Source organism: Ranitomeya variabilis, chromosome 7 (assembly GCF_051348905.1).
Source record: "Ranitomeya variabilis isolate aRanVar5 chromosome 7, aRanVar5.hap1, whole genome shotgun sequence".
NCBI classification, from domain to species: domain Eukaryota; kingdom Metazoa; phylum Chordata; class Amphibia; order Anura; family Dendrobatidae; genus Ranitomeya; species Ranitomeya variabilis.
Window position 1 is genome coordinate 201,818,828 of NC_135238.1, and position 15,117 is coordinate 201,833,944.

The following is a 15,117-nucleotide window of genomic DNA, read 5'->3' on the forward strand; positions in this document are numbered from 1 at the left end:
CAGGACCCCCTTATTAAGGCCCATTGTAGAGAAGCTTCCATAATCAGAATGTTCAGTATGTCTAACCATGTGTTGGGTCTGGGAGCATTGACTACTCAAAACTACATTTTATGTACTTCTGCACATAAACCCAGACTCATAATGAAAAGGTGGCCAGAGACAATATCTAGGCCCCTATAAATACTACTCCCAATAAGACATGTATAAACACAGGAGGACAACAGGAGCGTTTAGAAAAGGTAAATATAAACTTTATTAGAAAAATGGTTAAAAAAGACACACTTAAAAGACACCAAATGAAAACACCAGAGAAAAGACAACATCAGTACCGGTGCCCTATGTTAGCAACAATTATCACACCGTGAACTTGCTGGCATGTAATAATGCCTAAATAGGAGATCCATAATCCCCAAAACCCCCAGAAAGGACCAAAGTACAAGACCCGCCTCTATGTCCCATTAGTTATAAATGCCGCCAGTGTGGTTAAAACAATAAAGGTCTGGCCAGAAAATGGTCCTAAGTGAGGGTAGGTATAGGGAGTGTCCTCAGGAGCAACGGAGGTAAAATCCCACCTGGCTTACAGAAGCCCCCTCCAGAACACAAACCATCCCTGGACCTTACCCAGTACTGGGGTCCCTGGATTGGGCGCAACCCCCAATCCAGGGACCCCAGTACTGGATAAGATCCAGGGATGGTTTGTGTTCTGGTGGGGGCTTCTGTGTTGTGAATTAGACTTTTTGGCTCCCTCTTGTGGTTACTAGTGATATGACTCTGGGATTTTCTTCCCTCAGTTTGCACCCAGCTGGGTCGTTACTTCAGGGGTGTTGCTATATAAACCTCCTGGAACCTTAGTCCAGTGCCTGGCATCATTGTAATCAGACACATTCTGTTTGCTCCTATCTGCTGGTCCTGGTTCGTGCAATATTAAGCTAAGTCCTGCTTCTTTGTTTTTTGGGTTATTTGCTTGCTCTCATTTTTGTCCAGCTTGTACTAAATGTGATTCCTGATCTTGCTGGAAGCTCTAGGGGGCTGGTGTTCTCCCCCCGGGCCGTTAGACAGTTCGGGGGTTCTTGAATTTCCAGTGTGGATATTTTTGATAGGGTTTTTGCTGACCATATAAGTTATCTTTCTATATTCTGCTATTAGCTAGTGGGCCTCTCTTTGCTAAATACCTAGCTCATTCTTATGTTTGTCTTTTCCTCTTACCTCACCGTTATTATTTGTTGGGGGCTTGTATCCAACTTTTGGGGTCTATTCTCTGGAGGCAAGAAAGGTCTTTCTTTTCCCTTCTAGGGTTAGCTAGTTCTCCGGCTGGCGCGAGACGTCTAGAACCAACGTAGGAACGTTCCCCGGCTGCTGTTATTTGTGGTGCTAGGATTAGATATTTGGTCAGCCCAGTTACCACTGCCCTATGAGCTGGTTTTTTGTGTTTGCAGACTTAGAAATTATTTCTGAGACCCTCTGCCATTGGGGTCATAACAGTATGCCAGGACAACATTGAATGTTTAATGCATTGCAGAAGTGGGATAATAAGAAAGGAAATTCTGAGTTTTTTTAATTTTTTTTTATTTCCTCTCTTCCTCCCCTTTACCTTTGAGTGGCTTGTGCTTGCTGCAGACATGAATGTCCAGACCTTGATTACAAGTGTAGACCAGCTGGCAGCTCGTGTGCAGGGCATACAAGATTTTGTTACCAGTAGTCCTATGTCTGAACCTAAAATACCTATTCCGGAATTGTTTTCTGGAGACCGATTTAGGTTTAGGAATTTCAAGAATAATTGTAAATTGTTTCTTTCTCTGAGACCCCGTTCATCTGGAGATTCAGCTCAGCAAGTTAAAATTCTTATTTCTTTTTTACGGGGCGACCCTCAGGATTGGGCTTTCTCGCTAGCGCCAGGAGATCCGGCATTGGCAAATATTGATGCGTTTTTTCTGGCGCTCGGATTGCTTTACGAGGAACCCAATCTTGAAATTCAGGCAGAAAAAGCCTTGCTGGCTATTTCTCAGGGTCAGGATGAAGCTGAAGTGTATTGCCAAAAATTTCGGAAATGGTCCGTGCTTACTCAGTGGAATGAGTGTGCTCTGGCCGCAAATTTCAGAAATGGCCTTTCTGAAGCCATTAAGAATGTGATGGTGGGTTTCCCCATTCCTACAAGTCTGAATGATTCTATGGCGCTGGCTATTCAAATTGACCGGCGTTTGCGGGAGCGCAAAACCGCTAATCCTCTGGTGGTGTTGTCTGAACAAACACCTGATTTAATGCAATGTGATAGAATTCAGACTAGAAATGAGCGGAAAAATCATAGACGTCAGAATGGGTTATGTTTTTACTGTGGTGATTCTACACATGTTATATCAGCATGCTCTAAACGCCTAACAAGGGTTGTTAGTCCTGTCGCCATTGGTAATTTGCAACCTAAATTTATTTTGTCTGTGACTTTAATTTGCTCTTTGTCTTCTTACCCTGTTATGGCGTTTGTGGATTCAGGTGCTGCCCTGAGTCTTATGGATCTGTCATTTGCCAAGCGCTGTGGTTTTGTTCTTGAACCGTTAGTAAATCCTATTCCTCTTAGAGGTATTGATGCTACGCCATTGGCGGAAAATAAACCGCAGTTTTGGACGCAGGTGACCATGTGCATGACTCCTGAACATCGGGAGGTGATTCGTTTTCTTGTTCTGCATAAAATGCATGATTTGGTCGTTTTGGGTCTGCCATGGTTACAGACCCACAATCCAGTCTTGGATTGGAAGGCAATGTCTGTGTCAAGTTGGGGCTGTCAGGGAATTCATGCTGATTCCCCGCCGGTGTCTATTGCTTCCTCTACTCCTTCGGAAGTTCCTGAGTATTTGTCTGATTATCAGGATGTATTCAGCGAGTCCAGATCCAGTGCTCTGCCTCCTCATAGGGACTGTGACTGCGCCATAGATTTGATCCCAGGTAGTAAATTTCCTAAGGGAAGATTATTTAATCTGTCTGTACCTGAGCATGCCGCAATGCGTTCGTATATCAAGGAGTCTCTGGAGAAGGGGCATATCCGTCCATCCTCTTCCCCTCTTGGTGCAGGATTCTTTTTTGTGGCCAAGAAGGACGGATCTTTGAGACCTTGTATTGACTATCGGCTACTGAATAAAATCACTGTAAAATTTCAGTATCCTTTGCCTCTGTTGTCGGACTTGTTTGCCCGGATTAAAGGTGCCAAGTGGTTCACCAAGATAGATCTTCGTGGTGCGTACAACCTTGTGCGCATTAAGCAAGGAGATGAATGGAAGACTGCATTTAATACGCCCGAAGGTCATTTTGAGTACTTGGTGATGCCTTTTGGGCTCTCTAATGCTCCCTCAGTGTTTCAGTCCTTAATGCATGATATTTTCCGGAAGTATCTGGATAAATTTATGATTGTTTATCTGGATGATATTCTGGTTTTCTCTGAAGATTGGGACTCACATGTGGAGCAGGTCAGGATGGTGTTTCAGGTTTTGCGTGAGAATGCTTTGTTTGTTAAAGGCTCAAAGTGTCTCTTTGGAGTACAGAAGGTTCCCTTTTTGGGGTTTATTTTTTTCCCCTTCTGCTGTGGAGATGGACCCAGTCAAGGTCTGAGCTATTCATGAGTGGACTCAACCCACGTCAGTTAAGAGTCTTCAGAAGTTCTTGGGTTTTGCTAACTTCTACCGTCGTTTTATCGCTAATTTTTCTAGCGTTGTTAAACCTTTGACAGGTATGACCAAGAAAGGTTCTGATGTTGCTAACTGGGCTCCTGCAGCCGTGGAGGCGTTCCAGGAGTTGAAGCGCCGGTTTACTTCGGCACCTGTTTTGTGCCAGCCTGATGTCTCACTTCCTTTTCAGGTCGAAGTGGATGCTTCTGAGATTGGGGCAGGGGCTGTTTTGTCACAGAGAGGCCCTGGTTGCTCGGTAATGAGACCATGTGCTTTCTTCTCTAGGAAGTTTTCGCCTGCTGAGCGGAATTATGATGTTGGAAATCGGGAGTTACTGGCCATGAAGTGGGCATTTGAGGAGTGGCGTCATTGGCTCGAGGGTGCTAAGCATCGTGTGGTGGTCTTGACTGATCACAAAAATTTGATGTATCTCGAGTCTGCTAAACGCCTGAATCCTAGACAGGCCCGCTGGTCATTGTTTTTCTCCCGTTTTGACTTTGTGGTCTCGTATTTACCAGGTTCAAAGAATGTGAAGGCTGATGCTCTTTCAAGGAGCTTTGTGCCTGACTCTCCTGGAGTCACAGAACCTGTTGGTATTCTTAAAGAGGGAGTTATCTTGTCAGCCATTTCTCCTGATTTGCGACGTGTGTTGCAGAGATTTCAGGCTGGTAGACCTGACTCTTGTCCACCTGACAGACTGTTTGTTCCTGATAAGTGGACCAGCAGAGTCATTTCCGAGGTTCATTCCTCGGTGTTGGCAGGTCATCCGGGAATTTTTGGCACCAGAGATCTGGTGGCTAGGTCCTTTTGGTGGCCTTCCTTGTCACGGGATGTGCGGTCATTTGTGCAGTCCTGTGGGACTTGTGCTCGAGCTAAGCCTTGCTGTTCTCGTGCCAGCGGGTTGCTCTTGCCCTTGCCTGTCCCGAAGGGGCCTTGGACACACATTTCCATGGATTTCATTTCTGATCTCCCGGTGTCTCAGGGTATGTCTGTCATCTGGGTGGTATGTGATCGCTTTTCGAAAATGGTCCATTTGGTGCCTTTGCCTAAGCTGCCTTCCTCTTCCGATCTGGTTCCTGTGTTCCTTCAGAATGTGGTTCGTTTACACGGCATTCCTGAGAATATTGTGTCTGACAGAGGATCCCAGTTTGTTTCCAGGTTCTGGCGATCCTTTTGTGCTAGGATGGGCATTGATTTGTCGTTCTCGTCTGCCTTTCATCCTCAGACTAATGGACAAACTGAGCGAACTAATCAGACTCTGGAGGCTTACTTGAGGTGTTTTGTGTCGGCAGATCAGGATGATTGGGTGACCTTCTTGCCTTTGGCTGAGTTTGCCCTTAATAATCGGGCTAGTTCCGCTACTTTGGTTTCGCCATTTTTCTGCAACTCTGGTTTCCATCCTCGTTTTTCCTCGGGACATGTGGAGCCTTCTGACTGTCCTGGGGTGGATTCTGTGGTGGATAGGTTGCAGCAGATCTGGAATCATGTGGTGGACAACTTAAAATTGTCACAGGAGAAGGCTCAGCGTTTTGCCAACCGCCGCCGCGGTGTGGGTCCCCGACTTCGTGTTGGGGATTTGGTGTGGCTGTCTTCTCGATTTGTTCCTATGAAGGTCTCCTCTCCTAAATTTAAGCCTCGCTTCATCGGTCCTTACAAGATATTGGAAATCCTTAATCCAGTGTCCTTTCGCTTGGATCTTCCGGTTTCGTTTGCCATTCACAACGTGTTCCATAGGTCTTTGTTGCGACGCTACGTTGTGCCTGTGGTTCCTTCTGCTGAGCCTACTGCTCCGGAGTTGGTTGAGGGCGAGTTGGAGTACGTGGTTGAGAAGATCTTGGATTCTCGTCTCTCCAGACGGAGGCTTCAGTATTTGGTCAAGTGGAAGGGCTATGGTCAGGAGGATAATTCCTGGGTGGTTGCCTCTGATGTGCATGCGGCCGATTTAGTTTGTGCCTTTCACGCTGCTCATCCTGATCGCCCTGGTGGTCTTGGTGAGGGTTCGGTGACCCCTCCTTAAGGGGGGGGGGTACTGTTGTGAATTAGACTTTTTGGCTCCCTCTTGTGGTTACTAGTGATATGACTCTGGGATTTTCTTCCCTCAGTTTGCACCCAGCTGGGTCGTTACTTCAGGGGTGTTGCTATATAAACCTCCTGGAACCTTAGTCCAGTGCCTGGCATCGTTGTAATCAGACACATTCTGTTTGCTCCTATCTGCTGGTCCTGGTTCGTGCAATATTAAGCTAAGTCCTGCTTCTTTGTTTTTTGGGTTATTTGCTTGCTCTCATTTTTGTCCAGCTTGTACTAAATGTTATTCCTGATCTTGCTGGAAGCTCTAGGGGGCTGGTGTTCTCCCCCCGGGCCGTTAGACGGTTCGGGGGTTCTTGAATTTCCAGTGTGGATATTTTTGATAGGGTTTTTGCTGACCATATAAGTTATCTTTCTATATTCTGCTATTAGCTAGTGGGCCTCTCTTTGCTAAATACCTAGCTCATTCTTATGTTTGTCTTTTCCTCTTACCTCACCGTTATTATTTGTTGGGGGCTTGTATCCAACTTTTGGGGTCTATTCTCTGGAGGCAAGAAAGGTCTTTCTTTTCCCTTCTAGGGTTAGCTAGTTCTCCGGCTGGCGCGAGACGTCTAGAACCAACGTAGGAACGTTCCCCGGCTGCTGTTATTTGTGGTGCTAGGATTAGATATATGGTCAGCCCAGTTACCACTGCCCTATGAGCTGGTTTTTTGTGTTTGCAGACTTAGAAATTATTTCTGAGACCCTCTGCCATTGGGGTCATAACACTTCTGTACGCCAGGTGGGATTTTACCTCCATTGCTCCTGAGGACACTCCCTATACTTAACCTCACTTAGGCCCATTTTCTGGCCAGACCTTTATTGTTTTAACCACACGGGCGGCATTTATAACTAATGGGACATAGAGGCGGGTCTTGTACTTTGGTCCTTTCTGGGGGGGGGGGTTGGGGATTATGGATCTCCTATTTAGGCATTATTATATGCCAGCAAGTTCACGGTGTGATAATTGTTGCTGACATAGGGCACCGGTACTGATGTTGTATTTTCTCTGGTGTTTTCATTTGGTGTCTTTTAAGTGTGTCTTTTTTAACCATTTTTCTAATAAAGTTTATATTTACCTTTTCTAAATGCTCCTGTTGTCCTCCTGTGTTTATACATTTTATATACTTCCTAACAAGCCCTTTTTTCATGGCTTATTGGATATACTTACAATCAATTTTATAACTAGGTTTGTCGTATGTTAAATAGTGGGTGACTAATCTTTGGGGCGTTGATTTCCCCAGGCAAATCATCCTACTAATCATGTTATCACGTCGTGGTGGGCATGAGTGACATGATATGATATGCAAGAGCGGGTTACACAGTGAAGCTGCGTGTACACTCATGGCTTCAATAGCGCACTGTTCATGACAAGGGAGGCCGCTGTGACGTAGGATACAACCAGCTGCTAAATTTGCAAAGAGCCAGCGGTAACTGCTGTCTGAGTCCTGCATCACTATTGCCTCCCTGGTCATACACAGTGGGCAGACATGGCCGGGGAGCATACACACGGCTTCACTGCACATTGTTAGGGAGGCAGAGATATGCAAAAAGCGGTGGTAACCTGCTCTTGTGTATCAGTCACTCATGCCCAGAGAGGAGTGATAACAGGAATAGTGTAATGACTAGTCAGTAAAAAACACCTCCGCGATTAGTCACCAACTAATTAGCATATCACAAGCCCAGTAATAAAACAGATTTAGGAATATTCAAAAATCAAAAAGAGGCTTGTTATGTCCATTTATGTAAGAGGGTGGTGCTGTTATGGACAGTAAGGGACACACTGTCACTTTAAGAGACTGCACCCCCTTGTCTGGTGTGATGGAATGTTCTGCTTCTCCCCTGCAATAGACTGTGTGAATGAACTGGACTGTGCAGAGGGAGGGGGTGGAGCCTAAACAGCGTGTGTGAGCTGAAGCTGCTGCAGAGAGAACTTTGTGCTGTTTGCTGCAAGAGAGGACCCACAGACTGTAACAGAGTGGACTTGTGAAATTTGACAGACTTTTCCGGGTGCAGCAAGAGTGGCTGTCCTGTATGAGTTTGAGAAGCCCCGAAGATACAGAGAAAGGGATTTTCAGTTTCCAGGAGCACCTCCAGGACCCAGAAGCAAGGAGAAGACCACTTTTCACGGAGCTGGCAGAAAGCAGTGCGCACCACCATACTAGACTGCTGGGACCCCCGGGACTGGATCTAAGTCCCCAACATCACCGTGAGTTTGTTCCTGTTTTGTGCACATGTTAGGGCTTAGTGTAGGTTTCAATAGTCAGTACACGGGAGCCGTGTGGCCTGCTTAGTAAAGGCCAGGGAAGTTATACGTAGAGTAGCCTCATTATTTGTTTATTGTTTTCATTTGCTTGTGTGGCATATATTGAGTCTGTAACAGATCGGAGCACTGTGCTATTTTACGGACGAGCTAAAGAATATAACTCTTGTAAATTATCTTTTGCCATTGCATACCCGTTTGTATCTTCCTCATCCACTTCATTCCTTGCCTTCCAATAAATCTACCCTTTGTTGTTTGCACCTCATCTTGTGTACGGTAGTCTTCCTGCACTGTGGTGGTCCCCCGTCCATCGCTCCATTTACACAGACCGACCGGCGGCACGATACGAGTGCCAATCACTAATCATTTACCGATCGGCGGTCTTTGAATGCCTGTTTACACAAACAGAACAAAGCACAATGTACACTGAGCGACGTATGCTAGATCTCTAAGTGCTCATAGGCTGCCATAGGTCTTGGCAGTGTGAGCCCTGTTTACACAGAACGATGTACCGCTAAGAACGATTTTCTCTTATGCTGTACAAAAGATCATTTCACCCGATGAACATGCTCATTCATCAAGTGATCGGCAGCCTGTTTACAGGGCAAGACAATAGTGAAATAAGAATTTTTAACAATGCTCGTTCATTATTATCTTAAAGTTGAAATGCCCCTTTGAGAAGTTATACAAAGGGATGAATAAATACATGGTGGCTGTGGGGCATGGGGGGACAGGTTCGATTTAACATGTCTATTGTTGAGTCCTCTCCGTCCCTGGCTTCCTGGATGGGATCCGAATAAATGACACGCAGCACAAAGGTTGTGTGTTCATACATAGGGATGGCCTCAGAGCACGCCTCTCCTCACTGGGCACGATCCCTTCTTTATATAGATAAAAAGTTTAGACATTTTTCAGACATGCGCATAAGCGCTCATATTTCATAATCACTTACAAAGCAAGTCTATTCTAGTGTAGAGTTACAATTATTTGGTATGTGGATAAAAAAGCTACAATTTCAAGGAGGAATGCGCGCGTGATTACTAACAAAACAAAGAAGATGTCAAGTTTGCAGAAATATACTTCTTGCTGTATCTATCAGATTTCTCAGGAGGAAGACAAAATGGATTCTTTGGTTTAGTCTGATCTCTACAATTCCCCCCTTTGACATATTCTTTTTATATATTACCACAGGGCCAAAGACAAAGCCTTTATTTTTGGTATTACACATATATACGCTTATATTTTAATAAGAGAATCAAATCTAGTAGTAATTCTTCTATCGCAAATTATTTTCTTCTTTAGCAGTATACTAAAATATAAAAACAAAAATTAGTACGGTAATATTAATTAGAATCACTAGAGGATAACATAAGAATAAAAAAGAAAATTTATACTCTTGCATCTATTACACAAAATTTATCTGTGCATACTGAGATACCCTTGAGCACAATCTTGAATAATACATATATAATTACAATAATTATAGCTATATGTATTATGCTCTGCATAATCCCAGCAATCCACCCACTGATCCCTCTGAACCAGTTGGCTGGGTTAAGAAATGAGAAGGTATCAGACCACCAGCTATCCTTGTTCTGGTCATTGTCTTTGTCATACTGATCTCTGAGCCGTTGTACGTCTTTTAATTTAAATGTCATACTCATAATACTATTCGGGTCTATATAATGACAGCAGGTGGGTCCAATGATTTGACACATACCCCCTTGTGAGGCAGTTAGGTAATCCAATACCAGAGTATGTTGGTTGATGACTATTATAAGCTGATTCTGTACAGCTATACTAGTGTTTAGTATATCCAATATATCCCAAATTTGATCATCTAGATAATCCGTGGCTCTAACTAATTTATCCCACATTTGTGTTAACATAGGATAAATAAAAATGGTACTAGCAATTTTGTTAGAAATTCCCATCTGTACTATATGTGGCCTTCCCGAAGGACGTGGTGAATTGTCTGCAGCTCTTTTATACAGTGTGTGCTTGGGCACGGCTTGCATATTCACTTGTTTATTTGAAATTATGAAAGTAGCCGGGGTTAGGCGTCCTAATGTACAAGTACCCTTTATACCTACGGGAAGCCATTTATATGCTCCTTCTCCGCATATCCAAAATGTACCTTCAGGCAGATCCCATAAAGCTGAGTGCTGTAATACCAATCTATGAGCCAAATCCACAAAACTAGATACATTCTGAAGCATACACCAAGAGGGTTTTTGTCCCAAAGGACTACAGTACCCGGCTGCGGGATTCCCACATACAGGCATTCCTTTGACATACTCATCGGATTCATTACAAATCAGGTTCCCTGGCTTACTTGTACAACTGTTTGCATCACCTTGGGGGAACAACTCAGAATGTTCCCATTTTCTGTTATGTATGTATCTTTCCAATACTACAGGTTTAAAAGCATCAGAGGAAGGGACGGTTGTACTGAAACTGATCTGTAGATTTTCTGTGGGGACCTGTCCTAAATCAGTTAATCTAGTCTTATCTCTAGGTACCCATTTTCCTCCCCTGAATGCTAAATATTGTAGATGTGTATTACTCCCTGAGAGATTACCCTGCCACCAAGGAAATTCTACCCATCCCACAATTGGTATGGCGATTGTAGTATTCCACAGCCTAGTATTACCAGTTTGGTTGTTGGCCAGTTTGTCTGAACAATCAGGCCAAGCGAATATTTCTTCTGCTGACACGGGAACTGCTAGAAAAGGTATACTTGTAGCTGATACTGGTGAATGGGTACAGATCCAACAATCTGCCAAAGGTTGCATATTATTTAACAAATCATGCACTAATTTTCTATGATGTTGTACGAATCTATTGTTCAAAGGGGTTAGAGAATTTAGTCTTTCCCATGCCTTCGTTGTGGTTAATACTATTAACATCAATATCATGAGTTTTATACTGCTCTTTTGCAATGGCTTGCATGTATCCATGATGCCTTTCCTTCAAGCTTGACTGATGTAGGTGTTGTCAACAGGACTTGGAAGGGTCCGTCAAATCTTGGTTCAAGAGCCTTTCTGGTGTGTCTTTTTACATAGACTTGATCACCTGGTTCCAACTTGTGACTTCCTTCAGTGTTGTCAGGATCTGGAAGGGAAGCAAAAACTTGTGCATGCACCTTAGTTAATTGTTTCTGAAGATTTTGTACATAAGAAGTCAATGACTCAATATTTAATACAAGTTGTTGTGGAAAATAACATCCTAAATTGGCAGTCCTGCCAAATAAAATTTCATATGGAGACAGTTTAGTCTTACCCCTTGGGGTATTGCGTATTGAGTACAGGGCCAGTGGAAGGCATTCTGTCCAAGGCTTTCCTGTTTAAGCCATGGCTTTCTGTATTTTTAATTTTAAAGTTCCATTCATGCGTTCCACCTTACCAGAACTTTGAGGATGATACGGAGTGTGTAACTGACTTTCAACACCCAACATTTTCAGTACATTTTGAAATATTTCTCCAGTAAAATGAGTACCCCTATCTGACTCGATCACTTCAGGGAGACCGTAACGGGGTATCAGTTCGGCAACTAGCTTTACAGCAGTGTTTTTAGCTGAAGCCTTCCGAACTAGATAGGCCTCTGGCCACCCTGAGAACATGTCCACACACACCAGCACATACTCATACCCATTACTTTTTGGCAGCTGGATAAAGTCTATCTGTAATCGCTGGAACGGGTAGAGAGGTCGGACGTGGTGCTTCATAGGGGTCTTTGTTGTCTGTCCGGGATTATGTGCCAGGCATATAGCGCATGCAGCACAATAGTCTCTTGCATAGTTGCCAAAACCTGGAGCCAACCAGACTTGCTTTGCCAGCAGTGTCATTGCATTTGCAGACACATGAGTAGGGTGGTGCAGTCCACCAACTACAATCGGGTACCAGGCTCTAGGTAGACATATTAGTCCATCTTTCTTCCAAATTCCTGCTTGTTCTTCTGCCCCTTCCTTTTTCCACCTGTCCCTCTCCTCTTCTCCTGCATCTTCCTGTGCTTGTCTTAGTCTATCTTCAGTATTTTCTGTGGGGTTTACAGTATGGACCTGTTGTAAGGGTTTAACTGCCGCTGCTTTGGCTGCTTTGTCAGCCCTATCATTTCCCCTAGATTCCCTAGTGTCGAGTCTCACATGTGCAGCTACCTTAATTACTGCTACTTCTTTTGTTTCTTGTGCAGCCTCTAAGATCTGTTTGATCAGAGAAGCATGTTTTACAGGTTGTCCTGACGCTGTCATGTAACCTCTAGCTCTCCAGATTACTCCAAAATCAAACACAATACCATGTGCATACCTAGAATCAGTGTATATATTAGCTGTCTGATTCTCAGCTATTTTTAGTGCTTCAATCAATGCTGTTAGTTCTGCTTCTTGTGCAGACTGTTTCGGTGGAAGCGGTTCTGCTTTGAGAGTTTCAGATTCTGACACAACTGCATACCCTGTATGGAAGTTACCTGTGTCATCTGCAAACCTACTACCATCTATAAACAGCTCTAAATCTGGATTTTGAAGTGGTGTTTCGGATACATTGGGTAAGCCTACCGTTTCTTGTAAAATGAGCTCTGTACAATCATGTGTGTCTGTAGGGAAAAAATTTGCGTGTGGATCAGTGTCCTTATTCCCCCCTTCAGACTCGAGAGGTAGCAGTGTTGCTAAATTAAGAGTCTGAAGCCTTGCAAATGTGATAGTAGAGGGGAGCAGCAAAGAACACTGTAGCCGCAAATGTCTGGCCATGGAAATGTGTTTTGGTTGGACCTGGTTGCACAGATAATTTTACAGGAGAGATATGCAATAATCCCACATCAGTGTCACCCTGTGCCCACAGTGTTTCTGGGATCATTGAGAGGTCTAGATCTGTGGTGTATTCTTTCTCTTCCGTAAAATCCTCAAAAGCCTGAATTCTGACATATTGTTCTAATGATTCTGCATCATCAGGGATAGTCAACATAACTGTGCCATCTTTCCTAAAATTGATATTAGCTTCTAATTTCTTTAGGACATCAGTTCCCAACAAACATGTTGGGGCACCTCTGGCATACAAAAATCTGGATGCAAAACATTTAGGTCCTAATGAGACCTCTAGGGGCACAGTATATGGCAGTGTTCGAATTACCCCATCATAACCCTCAGCTATTCTGACAGGCTTATGATTTTCTTTTATATCCATGGCTATTCCTAAACATCGTTGTTTCACAATATTTGGTTGTTCTAACGTCCTCCAGTCTGGAGTAGCGGCTTTGAACTTTTCCTTTTGTTTCTCAAACATTGTAACAAAAACTTGGCAAAATGCCAAATGCTAATTTTTTGCACGAAGAATTATCAATCAAAACATATCACTTTGATAAAAACAGAACTTCAAAATTATGTTCAGACAAAAAGTTATAAGGATTTCTAAAAAATTGGCTTTGCGCCAAAAAGAAATAATCTTCCAGCAACTTAACAATTTCCTTTGTCTAGACAATCAAACTTACAAAAATCCATCTATTACCTCGTTCCTTGCTCATTCTTTCCCATTCTGTGCTGAACACAAGTGCTTCTGAAATTCACATCTTTCCTGTATGATATCTGCTGCTTCCACTTGTCCTAAGACAGTTTTTGTCTGTTTATTTCCCATTTTTCTTTTCAATATTAGCTATGACTACCCTAGGTGACGTTTGGACAACCACTTACTCTGTGGTGATGTCTCGTTGCCTTCTCTCCTAGGGAGCTAAAATATTGAAAGGCTCGTCTGCTCCGTTTCTTCTAATATGCAGGACGTACTTGAGTGCTATTGCACATGCAAACAGACTCAGCAACACCATACAGATCACAAAACTTTCTGTCTCAGTTAGCATACTTGTCCCAGGCTCATGAAACCGCGTCCTGGGCTCATTCTATCAAACCTTATCCAGAAATGAAGGAGGTTAAGCACTTAATGAATAGTCAAGCATGGGCGGAGGTCTCCTCGAAAGGACGCAAGCACATGACCCAGTTAGGCTGACTTCCGTGTATAAGGCTTATACCCCAACTATTTCGGCTTATTTTCTACGTACTTTTGCTCTTCTTTCACAACATGCCACAACCTTCACACTGTTCACACACTGCCAGGGACAGGACTTATAAATCTATACAATATGGTAACCCGAGTTTTATAGGTATCTACTCACTACTAGACTAACCCAGCGTGACACGGCTCATAGAGATCTTTCGGATAATACAGGGCAGATAAAAGAGAACTAATAATGTCTCTTACCTGGCCAGGTTTTTCAGTTCATTTGCCGTCCATTATCCCAGATCTCTGTTGTCCGTATCCACAGGTGAATCTTGAGTAGATACTCTCGCCTCGGGTCCCTGTTCGGGCGCCAAAGAATGTTGAGTCCTCTCCGTCCCTGGCTTCCTGGATGGGATCCGAATAAATGACACGCAGCACAAAGGTTGTGTGTTCATACATAGGGATGGCCTCAGAGCACGCCTCTCCTCACTGGGCACGATCCCTTCTTTATATAGATAAAAAGTTTAGACATTTTTCAGACATGCGCATAAGCGCTCATATTTCATAATCACTTACAAAGCAAGTCTATTCTAGTGTAGAGTTACAATTATTTGGTATGTGGATAAAAAAGCTACAATTTCAAGGAGGAATGCGCGCGTGATTACTAACAAAACAAAGAAGATGTCAAGTTTGCAGAAATATACTTCTTGCTGTATCTATCAGATTTCTCAGGAGGAAGACAAAATGGATTCTTTGGTTTAGTCTGATCTCTACACTATCAATCTGTGATTTGTATAATTCCATTACCTTTCCTTGTTGGTGTTGCTATTACAATATTGAAGAGTGTGTATATACAGTATACATAAACAAGAGCATGAAGCAGCACAAAAAAGTGTCACAGGGTACAACCCTCCAACCTACGGTACATAAAACAAAAAAATGGGCAGCACTCAAATTTTAATTTGCTATTGAGCACTGCCCATTTTATTTGCATATATTAATGTATATATAGATATGTATATGTGAGTGTAAATATATGCTGCATAGTATACAAAGAGGTAGATCATATACAGTACATCAAACGCCCCTCGGCATAATATGTACCCAGTAGTTACAGTATATGTGATTTTTAATTCCACCCTGGTGTAATCTCCTG

The 15,117-nt window shown here is 43.3% G+C and overlaps 1 protein-coding gene across 2 annotated transcripts; it reads right to left on the minus strand.

The window, feature by feature from the left end:
• Positions 1–8,814: 8,814 nt before the first annotated feature.
• LOC143784428 (endogenous retrovirus group 3 member 1 Env polyprotein-like) lies at positions 8,815–14,451 on the minus strand. 2 transcript variants are annotated; one of them, XM_077272659.1, is made up of 2 exons: positions 13,661–14,451; positions 8,815–11,094 (listed from the first exon to the last, which is right to left on the minus strand). In XM_077272659.1, exon 2 carries the CDS (start codon positions 10,938–10,940, stop codon positions 9,369–9,371), a length of 1,572 nt encoding a protein of 523 aa, XP_077128774.1. In that variant the 5' UTR covers positions 10,941–11,094; positions 13,661–14,451; the 3' UTR covers positions 8,815–9,368. The 2 variants fall into 2 exon arrangements, with proteins under 2 accessions (XP_077128774.1, XP_077128776.1); XM_077272661.1 differs by having other exon boundaries at positions 14,223–14,266.
• Positions 14,452–15,117: the final 666 nt, after the last annotated feature.